The sequence below is a fragment of the Phaenicophaeus curvirostris genome, chromosome 4 (genome assembly GCF_032191515.1).
Source record: "Phaenicophaeus curvirostris isolate KB17595 chromosome 4, BPBGC_Pcur_1.0, whole genome shotgun sequence".
NCBI lineage: Eukaryota > Metazoa > Chordata > Aves > Cuculiformes > Cuculidae > Phaenicophaeus > Phaenicophaeus curvirostris.
Genome location: NC_091395.1, coordinates 53,447,743 through 53,472,985, shown reverse-complemented (window position 1 = coordinate 53,472,985; position 25,243 = coordinate 53,447,743). Strand labels below are relative to the sequence as shown.

The window sequence follows — 25,243 nt, the reverse complement described above, 5'->3', positions numbered from 1 at the left end:
GCAGCCCTGGTAATGCCAGCAGAGCCACACAAAACCACTATCAGCGGCTGAGATCCTCATACCCACCCCATGCACATGCAAGGACTGCATTCAAGGGTTTCACATACAGAAATTTTTGAGGAAAAAAGAAAATAAGTTTATGCGTAAGGAACCTGGGTTGCAGTTTATTTCAGTTTGAACATAAGGAAAGTGAGAGTGTAGCAATAAATTCATGTTGTGAGCCCAAGAACATATATTTGCAGATGAAGAGGTAGTTAGTCCTTGCAGTTGCCCTCACACTGTTGTCTCACACTTGAAAATCAGTGGAATTGAGGACCTACACTTGAGACAGAAGCAAAAGCAGGTTTGCATCCCAGCTCCTGCACCTGCAGTTTTCAAAGCTCCACTTCTGCCCTACAGGAAAACAAATAGTTCTGAATTTTGCCTTGCCTTTTGCTACTCTGAAGCACCCATCCTATTCCAAAGCAAACATTTTGACATTTCCAGGAAATAAAAAAAATCAGTCCTTTTAGCAAAACTCATAGCACAACAATGCTGTTAAACAACCCAGAAGTTTAAAAACTCACACCTCATTTCTGTCTTCTTCCATCACGAATTACCGAGCAGCAACAGCAGTAACAACTCTTCTAATTCATCTGAAATTTCATATTGTTTTCAAAAGGAGAGAGGACAAGGCAAGGGATGAGTGAGGAAGCATTTAATAAAGTTTAAATCCTGTATTCAGACAGGGATATAATAATCTCCATACACACTAGAAAATAAATTTCCAGCACCCACGGATGGATGAGGAAAATTTGAAATAATACCATGAATCAAAGGCTTAAAAGTTACAAACTGAGTATAATTTATGAATGCCCGGGTTGGCAATATCCCAGAAGTGCTTTGTTTGTTTTTTGAGCTAAGGCCCTTGAAGCCACGTTTGTACTTCATAAAGCAATAGAGGGCATGAGCAATTGCTCAGTTTGCTTTGTCTAATTAATCTCACTATGTTCCTGATGGTAGCTGAGCAAAAGTAAAGATGAAAAGCAATTTTCCTAATACTATACACACAAATGCCAACACCCTCCCACCCCCCAATTAAAAAGACTCTTCCTTAGTGCATCTGTTTTCTTGTGGGTTTAAGAACTTTTTATCTTCAATGTATATGCACCTTGTTGGAGATACACATGTAAAGTTTATTTAGATTCTACAGACAATGCCAAAAGGAACAAGCAGAAAACAAACTTCTTAAAGAAAGGCTGATGATAAAATAGCTAAAAAGCAAAAGCAATTCAATATATCCTTACCAAAATGAACTAGACCTGCTATCAGCTTACCAAAAGGACCTTAACTACAATGAGATTGTTTCTGCAGTTGCAGAGAGCAGACCATAAGGACCCAGGTGCACCCTTCCAGTCTAAACTGCTGAAAACGGTTTTTTAAAGTAATCTACATTTCTTCTTTTTGCATCTTTTTGACAAATATTGCATCATTCCAGACACTGCCGCATATCAGTAACAGATGTCTCAGAACACAGGCAAACTCACAGGTGATTTTCTGAAGAAAAAATAATTTCTTTCATTGATATAAATGTAAGATCAGCAAGATAGCAGGTCAAATACCTTGCAGACCTCAAACTCTTTCATACATTTCTAGTTAGCAAGTTCCTTACTTTTCCACCAGCTATTTTGTTCTTTTAAAAGACCCCCCCCCAACCCTACTAATAACATTTAAACCATCCCAATGCTTTCAGGTACCACACTGATTTTGCTAAGCAGCACTCAGATTTTCCAAGTCTGCGTCTGTAATTCATGAACTAACCCAACTCACACTGAAGTTAATGAAAAACTTCCCAGCAATTATACGGGGAATCTGTTCAGACTCAGGGTGCACACAAGCATATGTCCAGCCAGTTTAGAAATTAATCAAGGTAGAGAGAGGGCAACTTGATGTAGTAAAATGCTGAAATGTTAGAGACAATTGAATTATATGTTTAATGCTAAATTTGAATTATAAATTGGAATTATTTTTACAACATCTAGATGAATAGCACTTAAGTGAAGCAGACCATCATCACAAGAGATATAATGCACATGGATTTTTCAACATCATTAAATCAAATTTTCATCTCACAAAACCATGGATGTTCATGTAACAGCTTCTAAACACAAAATAAACTCATTCAGTAAAAAATCCTAAATGTTTAAGACATATGAATTATCTGTTGAAAAAAATCTTTTAATTTGCTCAAATTAATGTTTACTTCTCTGCTAATCAATCTGCTTGTGTCAAAGAGACTTCATTAGATGATCTACCTCCACTGCCAGAGGGCAAATTGTGCTGAATCCCAGTGACAAATAAAGGCTCTTTTCCCTGGTAGAGCCATTGTTGGGAAAGAAGGCAATAGAACCATACATACCAATGATTTGGATTGGAAGGGACCTTTAAGATCATCCAGTTCCACCAACCCTGCCATGAGGCATCTTCTAATAGACCAGGTTGCTTAAAGCCTCATCCAACCTAGCCTTGAACATCTCCAGGTTTGGAGTGTGCTGTTCAAGTGCCTCATCACCCTCACAGAAAAAAAAAAATCTTCCTAATATCTAATAAAAATCTGCCCTCTTTCAGCTTAAAACTGTTACCCCTTGACCTGTCAGTGCACTCCCTCATAAGAAGTCCCTCCTCAGCTTTCCTGTAGGCCTCCTTTAACAGACCATACTCAGAATTAAAAGCCTGAAGTGAAAAGGCTTTCTAAGTACACGTAATGGATATGACAGTATATGCTATGATTTACATAAAGCTGCGCCTACCGCCTATAACTATATTTGAACTGCAATCGTCTAGTAGCAAATGTGGAAAAGCATCCTGAGGCAGATGCAACATTTAAATGATTTAAAGTGGTAAGCTGATATAGCAAGAACACCCTCTTATATTTTAGAGGCATATTCCAAACTATTATATCAGTGCAGTTCAGTCAAGTTTTTGACTGCGCTTAAAGAGACACACAGGACAAAATTTGGACCTTATTTTAGTTTAGCATGTACCAAATCCCAGAAAAATTTCAGTGGTCTACAAATACGTAGGCATGTGATGAGTTCCCTTAATATCAGTGGCACAACGCTGATGTAGACATGGAAAATATGTTTATGTAGGAAGATGTAAATACTTCCACAGTGAAGGCATGTACAGAACCATTCCACCTTTCTCTAAGCACCAGTCTAGTATGGGCATGGACTGTTTGGACAGGAAGAAAAACAGGTCATTTTTCTGGCTGTAGTTCTGCTTTTTAAATTGAAATATTAGAAAGTTGTGAACGTCCCACATTTAATTAAGTAATGTCAGGAAGAGAGAATCAAATTAAACTCCACTGCACAGGAAATTTTCTCCTTCTGAATTTCTTTTTTCAGAAGTTACTTGTGCAATATAGTAATCATTTTTAGGAAGTCAATTTTTTGCCTACGATAGAAAACAATAAGCATAGTAAATATACGCCTTACAACAGCTGACCATTTCAAGTAAGTCACCACAAGACAGAACAGTCTGTTACTGCTCATACAAATGTGTTATACTCAAGGTAACAAGAGTTGCATCAAACATTTCAGTCAGCATGGTGCTTGTAAGTATTCTTAGCAGAATTTTTCTTTACAGAACTGTTCTTTTCTTCAGTGGCCTATGCTCTCTGTGGTCTTTTTCCACAGAAGGTTTTTTGTATATGTCCACCTTATTAGTAACTGAACAGCTTCAATATACATTAGACTAGCAAAGTGAAATCACTAGCGGACTAATTTGGTTCTCTCTCATCTGCTACAGACTCTTTAGACTAGACAAGGTCTTGAAATGAGAATGAAAGAATACATTCAGGTTTGGTTTTTTTTTTGAAGAAAGTGTTTTCAAAGTGATATTATTTGATGGCTTTTATAAGGCTGTTAAAGCCTAATTCTCCTGTGAAAATTTATTCCATAGGTGGCTCCCTCTATGCACAGTCCCTACTGTTGACATACCATCCGAGAGACATGTAACTGAAAGTTTAACTTCAGTGCCGCTGAAGATGAAGGAGGTGAAAGGCAGGTGTCTTCAATCAACTCCAACTGGTTTTGGGAAGGAGGATGCTACTTTTTGTTAGCATGGCCTCCCCTGAGAGGAAGCAACAGACTGTGCGTGCACCCAAGTGCAAGACCAGGTAAAGTAAAAAAGACCAAAACTTCCAATAGGGTGTTGAAAACAAGGAAGGCTGCAGAGAGGCTGGGAGTGGGATGTTTTCTGTTCACAACTACAGAGACAGAGAGCAGCTGCTTTTTCCATCACTTGCATCACTGTTTTGCCACAGAGTTAAAGCAGTAGCTAACTACAGGAAATCACCCTGGGTGTGGGATCTGCTTGACTAACATACAGTAAAAAGAATAAGAGTTGGATTTCCACCTCAAGCTGCCAGATAGCAGCTCTTCTGAGCCACAGACATGTTCACAGGCGGCTCAGGCTATTCTCAAGGGACCTGTGCAATAGCCACTGAAGTTCATAGACTACTTTAGTTGTATCCTAAAGCATTTGAGTTTAACAGCTGGAATCATAGGGAATTTGTAGAGATTTTCCAGCACAAATCTGTAGAAACGCTTTAAGCCAGAGACTCACTCAATATGCCGACTTTTTTATTAATTGAGACAACCTGACTACATTACACTGGTTATTTGCAGTCCAGGCTTAGACATATCATTTATCTTAACTGAAAGCTTGAACAATTTCAAGGGCTATTTTAGAAGTTCGCTTTCTGGAAGAAACACTAGCTACAATTGCAAAATTATATGCAATAGTTTTCCATTATTTCCTGAAAACAAATATAGAATCCCAAAGAATCCCATAATAAAATACTTAAACAGGGTTGTGCTTAAGGTGACTATGCAATTGTTGCCGTGCTCAAGCCACCAGCACAATAAGTGACATGTTTTAAATGGTTGTCTTGTTGTTTTTCCTAAAGACAGCAGCCTGCCATTTTCCCCACTTCTTTACAAGCAAACGCCACAGCACTACCCTGAGCTCTCCTTCAGGGATCCTTCTGATCCTCGCCTCGCCTCGCACAGAAATCCCTACAGTTCTTCTCTTCTGTGTTTGTACCAATTCCCTTGGTCTGTGAGAGTTCCCCGCACTCGTGCTAAGCTACCAGTCTGTTCTGCTACTACTGTGCTTCTCAGCTACTGTTCCTGCATTTAAGCTTTTCAAAGGTTACCAAATATCTACAGCTCCCTGGCCAAAATTCTCCCTAAGCACATACTTTTTTCTCACTGTTCGTAAGCATCAGAGCCGCCCACAGACACATCTGTAAAACACAAAAATCCTTCACACCCACATGTAACCACTGTTTATCTCATTAGTGGCATTGGGCAGAAAGGATATCAGGATGTAGCCCTAACACAGCTGAAGCCACTACTGATACAAACCCATCTGCTGGTGCAAAACTCTGGGCACCTATTCCGATTTTATATGGGCCTATTTCAATGCATCTTCGGTCTACCATGTCTTTCATGTTAAAATCCAAACCTAAAATAAACCAGTTTCATTAACGAGTGTAAGAATGCACACATGCAGCTTTTTGCATCCACTTAACTATATTTGTTTGAAAGCACATTAATTCTGCAAGCTTGACTGGACCTCCCTGTTCACAGCTGTATCGTTTCATTATGTCTTCTTAGAACAAACTGCACTTGCAAACAGTAATGTCAGGCCTTATGGATATAAATGAGAAGTTTTGACTAAATAATCACTTAAACTACTCTTAGTGAGAGCGGGAAATGCAATCAAAACATACACAAAAGGATATTCAGATGCAATTTGCTTAGGGAAAAAAAGAAAACAAAGATTACTCTAAAAACCGAGCTAAAAATGTAGGTCAAAAAAGCCAATAAATTCTTTTTGTCTGATGTAATCCCTCACCTATGCCCTATTTACACGATTCCTCACAGTATGTTTTGCCCTTATTCCAAGGTTATGGGGACTAAGGGGAATAGGCAATATTGATTAATGATCATTTTGAGTTCGAGGAATTCAGCTGGGATTATACATTCTTTGAAGGGTGCTATCTTTCAGGAAGAGCAGGTGCAAACACTGTCTCAGTTTTAAATTATTTTATTTTATGCTTTTCTCGACCACATCTCTCCAATTCAGAAGACGAAGTTTATTATTCATTACCTTGTACAACTTGATAAGCTTCTCTCATGGAACTGGATAAAGTCTCAATCTCACAGCACATTCAATCACCACCTCGAAGGGAAAGCAAACCGAGAAGACCACAAACACCTCCCTGAACAATGCAGCTATAAGCCACACTGCCACCACTGAAGTCTAATGTTGTGTCTATTTTCTGAAAGGGTGAAGAATAAATTGCAGATACAACAGTATATCCCAAACACAAAATTTGTATTTATTGTCTTGTTTTCTCCTAAGTTTTAGTTGTCTAACTGAGACCAGATACCCCTCCTAAAATATCCTGTCCACATGACAGACATGCACTGGAACTCAAGCCAGGTAATATCTGTAAATATACAGTCTCAGCTAAGAAATACAGATCATAACCTCACAAGACAGGCACTTGACGTGCAGCACAGCTTTCACATTGCCCACTCACCCACTTGCTGTCCTTTAACAAATCAGTTTTTGCTCAGCCACATTCTTGCCCCTCTTAGCTTGAGATGCACTCAAAAATATTACTAAAACATTTAACCTGCTGTAGCACTGTTTCTGCGTATCTAGAGAAAGGTTCCTCTATCTGTGTTTAGACATTTTTCAAAAGACACTGAATATACAGAGATCCTGTTCCAGTCAGCAGACAAGCGCAGGTGTTAAACACCTCTGCAACCAGGTCATTTTCATTTAGGTGTTGAAACAGCAAGGTACAATGCTATTTTTAATTCCCCACATTCTGAAGTATCTGAGCCACTGCTTTATGCCATTTCCTCTTTACAAAAATCTGTCCCATTTTCTCACTCATATCATCCCTACAGTTTTCTCATCTCTTGACCTAATGGCTCCTGAGATAACAGTGCTCAGGTAATTCTGCTTTGTGGTTATGACTTTCTTTTCTTCCATCCTTACAGGATTTATGCCCGTCTGCCTTGGGGCATCTATCTGTTTAGATGTCTACTCTCCCTTTTTGAGGCAGCCTGAGCCTCATCTTTGGTATGTGCACCATCACACTTTCTTCCCCTCAGTCTTTCTCTTTTTTGCTTCCCAGCTTCATTTTATTCCCTGATATCTAAGCAGCAGAAAACCAGCAGCCATTCAAGGAAGCAAGGCAATGTACCTCCATAGGGATGAAGAGAACCACCACCACCTGCAATAACGGGCATTACTAGGTCAGAGGAGAAAGCACAATGCTTTCACACCCTTTAGTCACAGAGTCTATGACAGGAAAACTCCAATACTGGAGAATCTGCCTCTCCAGCGCTTAAGAAGCAAGAGCAACTGCCCTACCTGAGCCTGCCAGGGAAACAAACACACAAACTATAATGAGAAAACAAACCAGGGCTATGTGATAACAATGCAAGTGGACAGACGAATAGACACGCTACTTGTTTTGTCCAACATGCCAAGCGTCCATGCCATCCAGCAACCAGCTGCATACTCAGTCCCACCAGAGCTGCCTCCTGAACCCACCCACAGACCTCCTGGGCAGCTAGTAGCTGAATTTTTCAGCTGGAATATACTGCTGTTGTAGGGAGACATCATGATAGAAGGAACGACAATCTTTCAGGCAATTAAGGTTGCACAGAGGTTGAGGTGGGCTTTGGATTGGTGGAAGAGCAATGAAGATAAAGGAAGATTCAGGGAAATGTGCTAATGGAAATGCTTTTACAAAATTTATGGGCCATAACCTTTTCTCCCTCCTTGTTAGAGCTGCTCAGAAAGCAAAGGACATGCACCAGCAGTTGAGAAGGGCAGACAAAACCCAACATGAGGAATGATGAATGTACAGTCCTGCAGCTCAAAAGTGAAAAACAACCCCTTCACAGCTTCAGCAGTCTAATGTTTTCCAACACATTTTTAAACCAGAAAAAACACATCATGGGCTGTTTGTTAAGAAGCAAGCATAGCACTGACAATTACCCACCATATAGCTCTGACAACACAAGTCCTTGATGTGACCATGACCTTACTGATCTTGAAGTCACACTATTTAAGCAAGTATGAGGACTTTTTTTATTAACAAATAATATTAAATGAATCATAGCTCTGGTTTCAGTACAGCAGGAAAGGAAGGCTGTGGCTTTTATCATTAAAAAACCCACAACACATCCCCTAAGAAACAGAGTCTGCTGAAAGGATGGACAGATATAGTATATTATCCTTTAATGCCCATATATATGCAACAAACACTGGCAATCTGAGTCTACACACATATATACACACATATATACACACATAACCAACAGCTTGTCTTAACGGAACCTGCTTTTGTTCACGATTATACCACGGCACTCCAGCCTTTCTTAAGGTCAAACATATTTTACTGACTGATTAGTTGCAAACAAGGGATGTTGCTTTTGAAAACACAAAATCACCACACTGCCTAAGTTAACAAAATGATGAAGCCTCTGCTTATCGCAGAGCTGCTTAAATAAAGTAACTCCACAGGTCAAGATAATAGTGTAATGTATGGAGAGAGTGATTACAGCCTCCTGGAAGAAATTTCTGCCTGAGGTGAGTTAGCAGACACATCTTCAGATTAAACTTTCATCAGATCTCTGTATTTCATCAATCTTTCATTATAGCATAGCTTCGAAAATCATCTGGTCAGGTGTTACTAGAAAATCTTTTCATCTTCCAAAGCAAAATCTACTGAAATAAATTACTACAAGCAAAATACACTTAAAAAGTAGGGCCTGCAGATAATTACGGAGCTCAAAATAGCTCGAAATAGGGGCAAAATATACATTTTTACAATATTTGAGAATTTAAATACTGCCTTTCACAATAAATCCAATATACTCATATTTTATTATAAAGGCTCACAGACCAGAACATGTAGCTAATTAACAACATTTCTGTGCAACAACTTCTTTCTGGGAGAGCTTCACACCAGAAACTGAGATTTTGTCAACCTCCCAGACAATTAATTCAAAGCAGCAATGGGTTCCCCTCAGTTTTCTCTGATGATGGCAAACTCATAATCAGAGGAAGTTACTTTTGCAATCAGTGACCAGCTCTGGTGTTTCTCACTTCAGGACCAACATTTTACCAGGATAAACCCAAGGACTGCATACTAATAGATACATGAAAAGAGCTACGGCGCACTTTGTAGAAGCATCTATCTAAATTCTTTCAAAGGGCTAAAAATAGGAAAGCTCAGAAATCAAACTTTTTAAGATGAAAAAAACAGATTCCAACCAAAGTGACTAGGAACATTGCTTTGCCAGCAAATGAAATATTAAGGCTGGTTTTGATTGTGTGTTCATAGATTAAGCCTTCAATAAATTATTTTTTGCTGTTGTTTAGAGCAACTAGTCAACAAAAGTCAAGTTATTCAGAAACAAGAAATGTTCAGTTTCAACACAGAAAGGCCAATTCCCTCTTCTGACATCAGAATCATGAGAAGATTAGTTTATGTGCTCTACTAGGTTCTTTGTATTGTTAATATCACAAATAACATCTCTTTTCAGGCAGAGAGCAGAAGCAGCTTCTACCTTTTACAACAAAGAGGGAGATCACAGGATTTGTTTAATTGTGGTTTTGAACTTTGACGTGTACTTCACTCACATACTCCATAACTACAGTATTTGTCCTAATAAAGATGTGAGTTTCTGCAGAAGTCTCATCTTCGGTCCACAGATACAGCAAGAAACTGGGCAGGAATGGGATCAGAAATGCTATTTCCTATGTTCTGTACATAGTTTTTGGTAAATGTTGTGTGATACCATGGCAAATCAGAACACACAATGACCTGCACTCACAGAATGTTTTCCACCTCTCCTACTGGCTGTGTTTTTATTTACCTAGGAAAGTTTGCTATTGCCTCCCATCCCTGGATATGTTTCACTAAAAGCTTGTGACATTCCTGATACCACAATCCAACTTTTTTCTCCATCAAAGCAAATTTATCTTAAATGTCCCTATTCAATGCCCATGTTTCCATGACCAGCTCTATCTCTAGAAGAAGTACGTATCCAGTCTGGAGAAACGTGACTCATTTGTGGAATTATTTTGTTTTCCAAAGAATGTAAATATTGAAAGAAGAATTGTAAATGAGAGAAGAGAAGAGAAGAGAAGAGAAGAGAAGAGAAGAGAAGAGAAGAGAAGAGAAGAGAAGAGAAGAGAAGAGAAGAGAAGAGAAGAGAAGAGAAGAGAAGAGAAGAGAAGAGAAGAGAAGAGAAGAGAAGAGAAGAGAAGAGAAGAGAAGAGAAGAGAAGAGAAGAGAAGAGAAGAGAAGAGAAGAGAAGAGAAGAGAAGAGAAGAGAAGAGAAGAGAAGAGAAGAGAAGAGAAGAGCTGGCTTCCCTTATTCTGTAAAGCTGTATCACATTATCACATTTAGGTGCCCCTTAAGATGCTCTATTTATTTCCTGACCAAAGCAAGCTACTACAAAATCTGACTTGAAGGGAAATGTGCGATGCGTTCATTTTCTGAGGCAAACAAAGCACAGTAATGGTTTATTCATAAGAAGTTAAAACCTCTTTACTTCCCACCATTTCAAACTGGATTTGCTGCTTTTAGATCTCTCAAAAATCTGCACCAGTTGAAGTGAGAAATACCCAGTCATTTATAGAAGTAAAAAATATAGAAAGATAGAATTGGGTCACAGAAACACTTATTGCCTTTCCGTTTGGAAATTTAGCCAGAAATAATCAGAAACTTTTGGGGACATTAAGGAATTTTCACAAAATCTTTCCTGGTCCAAAATTATATTTCACGTCGAAAGCCAGAGACAAAACTCTCTCCACCCTACTCTTGCAAATACCTCAACAATCAAACGCAGACACAAAAGGCAGCGGTTCTCTAGTGTGATTCAGTCCTTACTACCTATGTGTCAGCTCAAAGATCCTGTAATTACTCAGTATGAATGGAAACAGTTTTGATAGATCAGTGCTCAGCAGGATAGGGAGACAGCTTGCTGTCTTGCTCTAAATAAGTCACCTTCACAATCCTGCTCCCACGGCAATGTTACATGACAAAAAAGTACACTACAAAAAGAAGACCAAGGAAAGAAAGCTAAGGAAATGTGGCTTCCAGGGCCAGAAAGCCTTTATCTCACACTGGTGGTTGCTCCCTAGAGCAAGGAAGAACTTCAGCTCGCAGGAAGTCAGGTTTCAGGCATAAATCTTAGTTTTCTGCAACACTCTTACGACTTTTTTTCAAGATCTTTAAGTAATAGTCATGGCTTCGTACCATTATTGTTTCTTCAATCCAACTTTTTTCTCTATCAAATCAAATACATCAAGAAAGTGAAAACATGCATACGGTCATAGTGTAAGTAGAACATTTAACTTGGGCCAGCAGGAAGGCATACTTACGCACAGCCAGGAGAAACATACCATGAGACATATTTGAAAACATGGTTTTATATAAAAAAGTATTTTATATATATATGAAACAAAATAATGTTGCGTGTGCAGTTTTATGCACCTGGCTGAATCGATCTGAAAGGTTTGCTCAATACATGTCCAGAAAAACAGCGTATAAATGATATACCATGAAAAACAGAGATTTTAAGAATACCAGCAAGAAAAAGGAGAATTTATCCATCCTTTCATAACCCCTGGGATGCAATTACTCAATCAAATGAATAGGTTTGATATCTGACTTGCTCCGGCTGTATGTGTACTCTGTATCAGCAGACAGAAATAGCACCAAGTCAAGAGGGATAAGGAGAATGAAGACTCACCGGCCGTTGTCACGACCCACTCCCCAGACTCTGATGCTCACAATGGGCTGCGAATGAAGAACTGTGCGATCCATGGGGTCAATCAGGTTCAGCATGTCATTTTCCAGTATCAGATACATGTCTTTGCCCTGCAACTCCAGAAAAAGTACACTGACACAGCACATTCCCATATCAAACTGTCTGGGACCAAGGTGTTATCCCCATGCTGTTTGTACTTGCATCCTCTTAACTTTCTCACAGTTCTGATATGTTCCAAAAGCAATTACCAACAAGTTCAATTACTTCTGGTGTGAAAAAGATCTAAGATAGTATCTTGCTACTACTGTACTTATAAATGATTCCCATCGCGAAAAGATTTGATGTCTTTTAAATGCAACTGTTTGACTTATTCAAACCCAAGCTATTGAGTTATTCAACAAATTACACATCTATCTTTTCTCCAATAAATTCTTCCAAATACATAAGAAGTTAAGAACACTCTTAACAGTATCAAAACCTGTACTTTTAAGGCAGTTTCTTCCTTCAAACAATGTGCTTTGTTTCCATAAACTTTAATCAATGGGTCACAGGACAGCAATTTGTACATGTCAACGGATTTATAGGATACTCTTTGAAGAAAGATTAATTAAAGGGAGTCTACAGAATCCTGGAGCTAGGATTTCTCTGTAGCTCTTCTGGCATGTAAGAACAAGGGGAATGATTTTCCCCTTAGAGGCAACAAATTTAGAGGCAATTTTTCCTTTTCATAGAAATCATAGAATAACCAGGTTGGAAGAGACCCACCGGATCATCGAGTCCAACCATTCCTATCAAACACTAAACCATGCCCCTCAGCACCTCGTCCACCCGTGCCTTAAACACCTCCAGGGAAGGTGAATCAACCACCTCCCTGGGCAGCCTCTGCCAGTGCCCAATGACCCTTTCTGTGAAAAACTTTTTCCTAATGTCCAGCCTAAACCTCCCCTGGCGGAGCTTGAGGCCATTCCCTCTTGTCCTGTCCCCCGTCACTTGGGAGAAGAGGCCAGCACTCTCCTCTCTACAACCTCCTTTCAGGTAGTTATAGAGAGCAATGAGGTCTCCCCTCAGCCTCCTCTTCTCCAGGCTAAACAACCCCAGCTCTCTCACCCGTTCCTCATAAGGCCTGTTCTCCAGCCCCTTCACTAGCTTCATCGCTCTTCTCTGGACTCGTTCCAGAGCCTCAACACCCTTCTTGTGGTGAGGGGCCCAGAACTGAACACAGGATTCAAGGAGCGGTCTCACCAGTGCCGAGTACAGAGGGAGAATAACCTCCCTGGACCTGCTGGTCACGCCGTTTCTGATACAAGCCAAGATGCCACCTGGGCACACTGCTGGCTCATGTTCAGTCGCTGTCAACCAACACCCCCAGGTCCCTCTCCTCCAGGCAGCTTTCTAGACAGACTTCTCCTAGTCTGTAGCACTGCACAGGGTTGTTGTGCCCCAAGTGCAGGACCCGGCACTTGGCCTTGTTAAACCTCATGCCATTGGACTCTGCCCAGCAGTCCAGCCTGTTCAGATCCCTTTGCAGAGCCTCCCTACCCTCCAGCAGATCAACACTTCCACCCAGCTTAGTGTCGTCTGCAAACCTGCTAAGGGTGCACTCAATGCCTTCATCCAAGTGCAATGCTAATTTGATGCTAATTCACAAATGCTAATCTCCCACCTATGGCTAGCATTTGCAAAAGGTCTGCTGCCTCTTCTATCACATCTAATAGCTACTTTCTCAGAGGCTCTACAACTGCTCTGCAGAACATGAGATCCCACAGAAATGCTTGCGGACCTATTGCTGAGAGATAAGACAAGTTCCTGCTCATAAGAAGGTGGGAGCTTTCAATTAAGTATAGAGTAATTTGTTCCTTCTCTGTTGACCTATAAATGAACAGAAAGAAAAGAAAGAATGGAAAGGGTCTGACTTCCTACTGACAAATGTTTCAAAACTGACCTTTTTATTCACCTCAGTGACACAGAAACCCTCTTCCCGCTTGGTTACAGCTGCTCAGGTCTTAATGATGTCTATTTTTGTATCTGTGTGACACATTCACAGGGAGAGCCTGCTTCCAGGGTTTCCAGGCTAGACAGCAAGGGGTGGTGCTGCTGGCAACCTCTCCCACCCCCAAATCTACTAATAGGGATTCGAAGGGGAGATGTGATACAGAGCTGACAGTACAAGCACCAAGAGTGGTGTGGGAGAGAAAGGGGATGCAAGTTGGTACATGCAATGCTAACACAAGAACATTTTGCCTGATGGAAAATGTACGGCTACTGCTGAGATGCAAGGAAGGCTATATAGACTGCAACTACAGAAGCAGAAAGAGATGTGGTTGTGATAACCATGCATGTAAATGGTGCAAATCAGAAGCACTGAGCCATTTGTGGCACGCAGAAAAAGAAATATGGGAAATAATATACAGAAGACAGGATGGCACCAGACAGACTAGGATGATGAAGGAAACCAAACAGAAAATAGAGTCATCACAAAGTAAAAGGGTGAGAAATTTCCTTGGAGGTCTGAAGCAGTAAACAGATTGTGTGAACAATGTTACCAAGCATCAAAGATTGCTTTTTGGACTCATTTTCTGCTTATATATTTATTCCAGAAGGGTATTATTACAAGAAGGTAAAATCTGTTCATCATGCAAAATACACTGGGATTAGGGTAATAAAATTGAATTCAAATTAGTTGGAAAAGATTGGAGAATGGGTAGATAGGCAACATAAGTCACAGGAAATTTTCCTTGCAATGCTAAAGGGACAGCTTGGCTGCAGGAAGAAGCAATATATTTTGCTAAGGTTTGTTGCCTTATTAGACAAAATCTATTTTAGAGATGAAACACTACATAGGGCCAGAAGAAATTACTCAGACTGAGAGCCTGAACATAGGCCTCACTGTCTCAGACTGCTGAAGAGCTGCAGAGATCTGATGATCCAAGATGAAGGTGGCTCTCACTCAAGAACCATGCAGGGAAAGTGAATAAAGGAAAGAAAAGCTCAATCCCAACAGCCCTTCAAGGAAGTCTTATATACTGTGGTATATAGGTCAACAGCAACAATACATCTTTTTCATTTAAGTGATTTTGTAATGTACAGGAATAAAATGCACAGCAAAGTAGCAACACAAACAGATGAGTTGTGTTTTTCTTCTTAGATTTTACAGAACTGCGGCAGTTAGAAGTTTAGAGGGAATTTCCTTTGAAGGGGAGCAGAGGGCATGAAATCTCCCATTATAGCCATTGACAAAGGTTTGGCAGGGTAAGGATTTTACCAGAGCATGTGTTTTGGTTTTATTTAAATCATGAAAACTTGCGGATGGTCCTGCTCACAATTTCACTTTCATTACATTTTAGCGAAAATAAATCTTTAGGCAATCTTAAAACCTCTATCTGCAGTCATCAGTTCTAGCTTCATAATGGATTTCAGCTGTATGTGCTCCATCTGATATGTCAGTGACTAGCATGCTTTCTTTCAGATTCCTCTCTGAAACACATCTCTTCCAATCACTCTTGAAGAATTAGGTTGCCAGCAGAAAAATGTAGTTGTAATGATTTCTTTTAAAATCAAGAAGACAATTTACCTCAGAGGCCACCTATTTGAGCATAGTGTCTCTACTCTTTTGTCAGGCTGGTCTTTAATTATTTTTTTTTTTTATGAATAGCATTCTTAATTAAACTTTCCATTCAAGAGGTCCAAAATGTTTTACTGGTTTGATTTGAAAACCTGCATGGGTTTCCAAACAAGAACAATGGAATTGACAGAGAGAAATATGTAAAAATGTGAACATTAACTCTTAAACAAATAAAAAGCATGTGATTTCAAAATAAACGATATATTTCAGGTTAAAAAAAGTTCTGTCATCAGAAAAATGGATGGGATTACACACATGTAAGGAGAGCAGGGGAGGGCTGGGGTGTGGGTGTCCCTCCCAGGGTCAGCGGTAAGACCAAGGTCCACGACTGCCACCTCAAATTGCTTGTCTAGCTAAATTAACTAAATACAAGTGTTCCAGAAGCAATGAAAATGAAGACCAATGTTATCTTGTTAATTTTTATGTATAAAATACTTTTTGTATGTTGAAAAAAACTCTTCTGAAATGACTTTTAAATAGGGAACTTTGTGTCCCTTGAAACGTCACTTTCATTTTTACAGACACTTTCTCCTAGTTGCTCCTCTGTAGCATCTCAGCATCTGTGTGGTCATGGCAAGGACACTGGACACAAGACTTGGACCATAATAATACCTTGTCATATTGAAGAATATTCTTCCTAAAATTTTCACTGAAACAGACAAGTCTTTTTCCTCTTCTGTTTGGCAGCGCTGTTTGTCTTAGATCACAGCTAACAGTGAAGGTAACAACATTCACTTTTATATCAGTTTTGTATTCGGATACTGGATACAAAACCCATATTACTGTAACCCTCCTGAAAACAGGTCAGGAAAGAGGTAGAGATTTGGCTGAAGTTTAAGCTGCTCCATCAAATAACAAAGCTATTTTTCAGCAGGTTTGTTTCCCATGTCCTTTGTAGATCCCACCACTATAATCCTAGCTTGTCCTTTGTTCTTGTTTCACTTTCGGATCCCTCAACACCCTCTGCTCCTTCATCTGTCCCCAACAGACTGCAACATCTGTCCATCAGCTCAAATCTCATACAATTTAGAAGCATGGGTCACAACTGTTTCCTTGAAGCCCTTTCTCCACACTGGGAAACATGTGAAAAGGCTGTCCCAAAGCACCCCTCTCACACCTCTGGTCAGGAGAAAAACTTCTGCTCATTTCAACAGTTTGTCCCAACGCTGTTGCACAGGTGTGCAGTATAGGTGCAAACACAAACACGATGTCTTTGTGACAGCTGCTGTCCTGAAACATTTGGAACAAAACCATGAATGCTTTCCTTTAATCTTTTGTATACTTTCTAGCAGTGCCAGCTGGGATAGGGAAGTCCTATTGGCCTACAGAGTTGTTCTTTCAAGGTGTTTTGCAACACAAGAGGGATGTTCTGAGAGAAGAAGTTCACCCCGTTCTTACCTCTCCCCAAATGCCAACAGTGTCTCTGATGTCATTTTTACAGTAAGAGAGTTGTCTGATGCAATTGTTCACAGCAACACTGCTTTTTCCAGGCGCCAGATCTTCTTCTGCCATTTCTACCCAGCCCAGAGATCGCACAGCAAAGCACTAAAAAGAAACCAAAAAATATCTGAAAATGTATCAGAGCACAGAACACGCTGCTGTATCCAGCTATGGAAATCTTGTCATGCAACAGAAACTAGGTTAAAGATCCCCAGCTAGGAGAACAGAATGAAGGCCTTACCTCTAACTGAAGAGAAAGAAAATACTATTGCATCCCATCTATTGTGAGATTCACACTCAAGAGTGTATCTCACTGTCTGGCTTTTAACCAGAAATTATTATTTTTTTTTTGTGGATTACACCAATAATTTCTGCAGTAAGTTTAACTAAGGTAGCAAACAATAAGAAATTCAAAGCACTAACAAAAATATAAGCTATCATAAGAGGAAAGTAGGCTTTTTCTTCTAAAAGGAATTAAAAATGACCTTTAAAATAAAACAATCTAATTATACAGATTTTTTAGCAGAAGGATGTTTAGCCAACCAGAGCACTCAGTTGGCAGAACAAGCCAAGGCGACATTACTTTGCACATATGGTGCTTTTTGCAAACAAAACAGACTGGGAGAAATTGAATGACACCACCTTTACCCTACATTTACCAGAGTAAGAAACAAAAAACTAATCCTGAAAAAACACTGTGCATTTGCTCTCCAGCTTTAATGACACATGAAATACAGAGCTCATGCTAAGTCAAGAGGACTTTGTCTCCGAGACCAAGATTTCCTCTGGAGAGCATTACAGATATATCTCATTCTCAAATGGCAATGCACTGCCAGCAATGGATGCACAACAGACATGCACCTCCTTAAAAGGCACACCAAACATTTATGATGGTCCCTACAGGTTTAGCAATAATAGTTCCTTAATGATCTCACACCAAATTCCTGCTATCTTCTACGTATTAATTATGGTAACAGACATCATCACTGAACACTGCCAAATCAAATACCATCCCGTCTCTGAGCTCCGTTTTCCCTGCACAATATGCAGAAACACTTTGCTTGAGTCAGTGATTAGATAGTGTACTGGCACTGACATGAAGCTACGCTCGCTTCTTGCATCCAAATCCATGTTAACCACGATGTCTCCCCTCCAGAGGTGCAGGATTGGGCAGGCCCAAGTTCCAAAGGTAGAAGTAAGAAAATTTACAATTAATAACTAAAAATCTGCCACTGTATAAAATCTCTGTTCTTTCACCCCAAGTCTTCCCTTGCCAAGACAGCTCAAGTACTGATGCCAGTTAGTACTCAGTCCTTGTTGCACTGCTTGTGTCGGTGTCACTCACGTTTCTTCTGAAACATGCTGTCCTGAAATGCTATGTTGTTCTGCTGAACTAACCTGCAACTGTTTCGGTCAATCCAGTTCCTTGTTAGGCAGACAGTGCAATTTTGACCTTGCAAAGACCAACACTCATTGTCCAGTGCTATCACCTTGTGCCACAAAGCTATTTTTGCTGTCAGCAGCATCCCATGAGTCCTAGGGAAAGCAGACAATGATCCTGGGAGCTGCTTGAAGAAAGTTGGCACCGGTGACTGCTAGGAGCCCCACTGCCTGCAGTGGGACCCTGCCCACATGGGCATACAGCTCAGAAGCAGCAACTGCAGCCCCACACTGGAGTTACCAATTAATCTCTCTCCTTGAAATGCAGTAAATAAATCAGCTTCAGAGTTCAAAAGCAGACAATGAATATTCATTTGCTGCTTTCTAAAAATGACTGTGAAGTCAGCAAGTAGATCAAGCTCACACACCAGCACTGGTGTGCCATTTGGGAACCACTGCCCTCAAAAAAAGACCCCAAAACACCAAGGTATTTTAAATATTTATATGTCAAATTTGGCAAACTAAGGGAAGAATATAATTCACCACTGGGTAAAAAGATTAACGAGGTTCTCCCTTCTTCCCTTTAAAACTTCTTTTTCAGCTTGCAAGACACACTCATCCAGCCCACTTTGCCAAGCAGAAACCCAGCCTCCTGTACCTCTGACACCTTCTCCAGCGAGTACCAATGATGCATGTCATCTAAGGCATGAGACAGCAAATACATTTTGCAGATTGTGTGAAACATCTTAGTGAGTGCGAGTAAAAAATTAAAGCTTCTTAGGCCTCTAGATTTTTTTGTGGATTTTTTTTTTCTTTGCAAACAAGGAAACCAATATGCAAATCCTCCTACACTGTTGATTCCTGACACAGGTCTGCTGGAAATGCACAAAAGTGCTGACTTTCAGACTTCAACGGGAGATGAGGGAGAAGGTGGAAGAAGAAACAAAGGAGAGGTCACTGCTCACGGGTGCTCCTCGCTTCAGGGCTACACAAGATACTGAAATATCGATCTTTCAGCAATTATTAAAGTTTTCTAATCTTGAGATTGCAGAATTGGTTTTGGCGTATCAGATGCTCATGAATCTGGCTGTAAGTGCTGCAATGCCCATCAGGGTATTAAATATTTATCTTTGCAAGATTTAAAATAGAGATTTTTACTGCACCAAAAGAAAGAGTTCCTTTAAAAGTATTTCAATATTAAGATGAACAACAGAATATTAACTGAAAGATTTCTCTAAATCATCTTAAGAGAGGTGAAGAACTAAATAAATACAATAAGCATACAGTTTCCTCAATAGTCTTCATTTCACAACTACACCTGAAATTTGTTAGCTGCTTTCTAAACACAAACATAAATAAAGTTCTTGCACTGAACAGAGTATATCTTAAGAAGGCAAAAAAATGGTGAGAGACAATCAGTTCAAGCTGACAGTGGTTAAATTTCTTATTAGTAAAAATGCTGAATTGTTTTGGTATATTTTTCCTGCACATTTTTATTCTATATTTAAAGTTCTCCAGTGGTGGCATCCACTCTTATTTCTTTCCCTTACCAGTCCACTATCATGACAGGAGAGTGAGCTGAATGGGACATTCTGGTCCATCCTACCTATTCCCCTCCGTAGAAGAGCTTGACTTCCTTCCCCACTTCCATGCCCTCTCCGTGCTTCCATGCTAGGTAAACATGAGAAAACTTGTTGGCTTCTGGCACCTGACAAATTTTTGTTTCTGTGTTTTACAAGAAGCCCTTGCCATCACCCACATAAAATGCTTCAGAACAGCTTTATCAAAACAAACTGGTTTCCCAAAGACTAACTGCAAACAAAAAAAAAATAAATACATCAACAAACCCCAGAAAGACCCAACATCCTACTTGCAAGGCAACACATGTACCTGAGCATACACATAAAAGAAACATGCTTCTGCTCAAAATACACAAAAAGACCAAAACTCTTCCACTTCTTGGTTAACTGAATACACATGCTGGCATGACTCTGAAGTGGTGGCAGACCTTCATGTGGGTTTCAGCACTAAAGGATATGAGGATTCAAAGTAACATGTGATACATATCACAGTTCACTCATCCTCAATATAACAGAAGTACATATACACACCCCTGTGAGGTGGGAGAGCGGTGGAAGCGTGTGCATGCCTGCGTGTTTATCCCTCTCTCTCTGCATACTGCCAGTAATTGGGTTGTAGAAGATCCTCTTCACGTTTTACTGATGGTGCATTCCCCATCTCCTTGATTATTTGACTCAGAGGTTTTGTTTAAAACAAAAAAGCACAAAACCCAGCAGAAACAAACCACCTAGTGTCTCAAATCAGGTTGACTGAGGGCTTGACTGACTTGACTGAGGGCTAGCTGAGTTAGCCACAACAACAGAACTGCTTAGTTCTCTAGCACACTAACATAACATCATGGTCCCCAGCTTCCACCAACAATACTTCCCAGCCAAGAGACAAAGTGCTTCCTTTGATCTGAAAGAGCTTTGCTAATGCACCCTCTTTTCTTCTGGAACTATTGTCTAGAGTCGAAACAAGCCAAGTTGAAAATCAGAGTGCGGTCCTCCTTGACTAAGGCTGCGAGTTCAGTAAAACAACCATCTGTCATTATGAGGAACGTCTAAAGTTGCTCTACTTGAGGCTCACCGATAATTACTGGCAAATCATAATTATTAGTCCCTCATAATTTCAAAGCAATCCAGATGCAAACTTCTGGCTTACAGTAGTCTACCTCATTTCTTCCCTTCATTAAAGAATAAACAAATAACACTTGTATCCTGTTATACATTATTAGTATTAACTTACAAATTAAAATCTTGCAGTTTTCTGTGCCTGATCAGAACCTCTGCTTTTTTTCTAAAAAAAATTATTTTCTAAAATAAAAAATCTAAAAAGGATTATTTAAATAACCATACCTGAATAAAGGTAAGTGAAACATGATTTTCCTATCTGCTTGTCCCCAGACCTTTTCCAAGAGCTGGCAAGGAACAACAGATTTGAAGAAAAACAAATAAATTTGAAAATACAGCAGGATGAAAGAGATTCAGGACTTGTGTACTGTATTTGGATCACTGCTGTTTGGGATTGGGAAGATCAAAGATGCTACCACAAACACTGTGTGTATGAGAGAAGTGAAGGAAGAAATATCATTTAAGCCATGGTTATATGAATGATCTTGTTTTTCCATTTAGACTGGAGACTTCACATTCCTGCTAGCCTACACAGGACATCATTGAAAGAAAACACACAGGGAGAACAGGCCACCTTATCACACGCTGCCCCATGAAAAGACAGGTGGGCAGAAGTGAAAACACAGGTATCGCTGCTCAGTTTTACAGTTCTGAGGAACATATATGTGCATGGCTGTAAATCAAATTAATGTTTCAGGTTTGATGATCTGTAGCCAAAGAACCAAAATTATAAATGCTGTAATCCAAAATCTGTAAAAAGCTATAAATCTCCCTTGCAGTGCAGTTCTGATCTAAAACATCACCTAAGGCTGGGAGCTTTAGGTTTGAAGGAAAGAATGAACCATGGATCACACTTCTGCTCTTTGGCATTGCAACATCTTCACCACAAAGTAGGATTCTGCTCTGCAGCAGCTTTTCCAAGGGAACTCCAGAAGGAGCTTTGATAGCAATGCAAAACCATGACACATCTCTGCACATAAGCAAATGCCATGCCCTAGCTGCTGCCTCATGTAGTGCTACGCATGCTCCTTTAAAAAAAAAAATAAATCAAGAAAACCAAAGCAAATACAATTTCCTACTAGACTGAGGACAAGAGACCAAATAAACAATTGATGGCAGAGTAGTATTGGAAACTGGATGGATCACAAGCACATGGGTAGAAAAGATCCTAGTACAAAGAGAGAACGCATTAGAACATCAGCTTGAGAACAACAAACTAATGCACATGACAAAACCACGGACCGATTGGTTTTTGATCACAGAGCTGTTGGTAGCCACTACGAACATCTATATTAGAGTATGCTTGCTTTGATGATTGAAGTCTGTGCTTCTACTGCCTCTAGTCCTGAGCCTACAGGACTTGGTCTGAGCACATTCCTCTTGGCTTCCTTAAAGGTTCTGTCTGTCTGCAGACATACAGATATCATTATAGTGTTTAATAAGACCTTTTATCACAGACCACTGAGCAGGCTTGTGCCTGAGACACAGCACGTAGGTCATATAATTAACTGTTTCTTATGCATCCAATGCAATCTTGGAAATTCTACTTATATTTTCTTATAGTTTTAAAATAAAATAAACCTGTACTATTTTATGCTTTAGAAGATCAAGTATCATAAAACATAGCCACTCTATTTTAAGAAAGAAGTATGTTACTGTATATTTGCCTGCTACACATTAAGAAAGACTTCATTGGTTCCAGATTAGAGATGATCAAAACTAACTAACAAAACAAAGAGTTCTTATGCAATTAATGAACAAGCAAACACTTTGATTTAATTGACATGAACAGACTGCAATGCACCCATTTTCTCACAGAAACAAGACCGCTGTCACATAAAAATTCTTAATTACAAAAATCTCAAAATGCATTATTAAAAACACACTAATATTAAATATTTTTCAACATCTCCAGCTCTCTGTTGCAGTTCATGTTGTATTATTTGAATTGCTGAAAATGTGCACGTAATAAAAAAATAAGCACACAGGTATTCAGGTCACAACAGAATTCAGAAATCAATTAATAAGTGCTATTTCAAGCAAATGAGTATCATTTAAACTTCTGCGGAGTGAAATACAAGGGTTTACAATACTGTAAAATGATCTTTATAATATATTACTTCTCTAGAGCAGGTCAATACTGAACTTTCTGCTCTCACAGTCCCTTACTCATTCTCCAAGACACTACAGTTATGTTTTTTCTAGATTCACAGACTCCAGCACATAGGATGACAGAAGTCTCTCTCCTGTTTTGAGTTTAATACATATCTTTCAGTGCTCACAGCCAGGGGTCAAATCTGTTCGATAAAGGCAAGAAAATGTTGCAGGACCATTGTGCCGGTTCAAGACTTTTTGAATCCCAATTTCTTATTCCTTACTATATTTCTGAATCAAGTAAAAAATATAGTCAGTTGAGCAAAAATTGAATGGACACTAATATTTTCTATTAATGATCTTTTGCTATATGTAGTTCTAAATAATAAATTAAAATAATCTTATTCTTTACTCCAGTCTTCTCAATAAAGAATAGGCTTTAATTTTAGATGCTTGGATGATACCTTGACTTCATATCCTAAAGGGACTGTTCTATGGACTTTGTTTTGAGCTATTAAGGGTGTTTGAGGTTTCATTTTAATACAGTGAAATAAGAAACATGCTTCCACAGTGAAAAGGCCATCATATTTTTCACCAGTAACTAATAAAGGACGACTGTTGCAATGATGCTCAGATCAGGGTCTATGTGTTAGGATAACTAAAGCAGGTTTCATTATTCTGCAACACACAAAAATGATCACAACAAACACACAGATGCTTTGTCAGTAAAGACAAGCCCTGTTTGAGTTTATAGGACATGAAAGAATGTTGTGCACTTGTTATCTTTAACCTGAAATGGTCTGTTTTTCTGATGAGAGTACTTAAGTATGTATTCTTGTACCACATACTTGTGATTAAAACCACTTAAAAATAAGAAACATGAAAATATTAGGCAGCGCAGATTCTTCCAAGGAAAAAAAATATCTCTAAGAGCAGCAGCCAAGGGTTTTGTGTTCTGCACAACAGCTAGGTTTGTTAAGTGGTTCTATACAGCCAAGAAACACTGCACCATGAATCTCCATGATAAATGGTACTGAAGATGACACTGGCACTTTGATGTGGTGAAGCAAAAGAAAACCTCTTGACCACCAGAAGAAACAGTGTCATATAAAAAGAAATAATTAAAAAAAAAATCATGTATATTCATGTTTTCTTAAAAACTGCAACCACCTCCTGGTAGAGGAGCTACAAATTTGAACAGCACTGTTTCACATTGGAAGTGGTTTCTCATTACTTGGGGGCCACAGCAGCACGTTCAGCGCCCCACGGCTGCGATTTCAGAGGCAGGGCACACTGGCTCCAGCACTGCCTCAGCCAGCAGCCAGCCAAGGAACTTACCTCCCATGGGAACGCGCGTTACTGGCGTGGCACCCCAACTGCCTGTGCAATCTGGCCACCCCAGCAGTCACAAGGCAGTAATAGCGTGAAGAAAAAAGTGTGACCCACACAGTTTGCATCTGCATCGTTTCTCCTCCTGTAATGTAATTGCTATCTACATTCTTATTACTCCAGCAACAATTTCTGGTCAAAAGACTGAAAATCCTGCAGCGAAGTCACTGTCACTACCGTAACTTTACAGGCCAAGAAGGTATTCTGATTTGACTGAGGAGGCCTTACATTTTATCTTCTCTTCTCCCAATCATGTAGAAATGCAGAAGCCAAATACAATCCTTTCATACAGTATATCTTGATAAATCAAATACTGCTAATGCCACAAAATTCGGGACCTAATTATTGCAGTAAAACCTGGAAATTAATGGTAAATTTTAAGGCAGGTTACATTCTCTTCACATAAGGAATGGCTTTGTAATATATTTTTCTAAGGAAGGCTACAAGTAAAATCTTTCCCTCTATATCTCCTCCTGTTTAGTCACCCATGTACTGATGCTGCAAGATAGCCTGGCACTTAAATAGATCCCAGAGATACATGGGATTTCTAAGAGTGAAAGACGTGCAACATTTTGCAGGATCTAATTAGAATCACAGAACTGTTTGGGTCGGAAGGGACCTTAAAGATCTAACTTCAACCCCCCCACCACGGGCAGGGACACCTCCCACCACACCAGGCATCCAACCTGGCCTTAAAAACCTCCAGGGATGGGGCATCCACAGCTTCCCTGGGCAGCCTGTGCCAGTGCTTCACCACTCTCAC

At 39.7% G+C, this 25,243-nt stretch overlaps 2 protein-coding genes across 10 annotated transcripts in view; one reads left to right on the top strand and one right to left on the bottom strand.

The window, feature by feature from the left end:
* The window catches only part of N4BP2 (NEDD4 binding protein 2), a 310,347-nt gene extending 305,422 nt beyond the window's left edge, over positions 1–4,925 (top strand). The window contains exon 18 of the transcript XR_011337380.1: positions 4,912–4,925. The gene's annotated coding sequence lies outside the window, so the exon portion shown is untranslated. The remainder of the gene's footprint in view (positions 1–4,911) is intronic.
* APBB2 (amyloid beta precursor protein binding family B member 2) overlaps positions 1–25,243 on the bottom strand; it is a 192,994-nt gene that overhangs the window by 32,318 nt on the left and 135,433 nt on the right. For all 9 annotated transcript variants that reach the window (XM_069856132.1, XM_069856135.1, XM_069856137.1 and 6 more), the window contains 2 exons: positions 16,883–17,029; positions 11,845–11,972 (listed from right to left, as the gene is read on the bottom strand). In XM_069856132.1, coding sequence (XP_069712233.1) covers positions 11,845–11,972; positions 16,883–17,029 — 275 coding nt within the window. The remainder of the gene's footprint in view (positions 1–11,844; positions 11,973–16,882; positions 17,030–25,243) is intronic.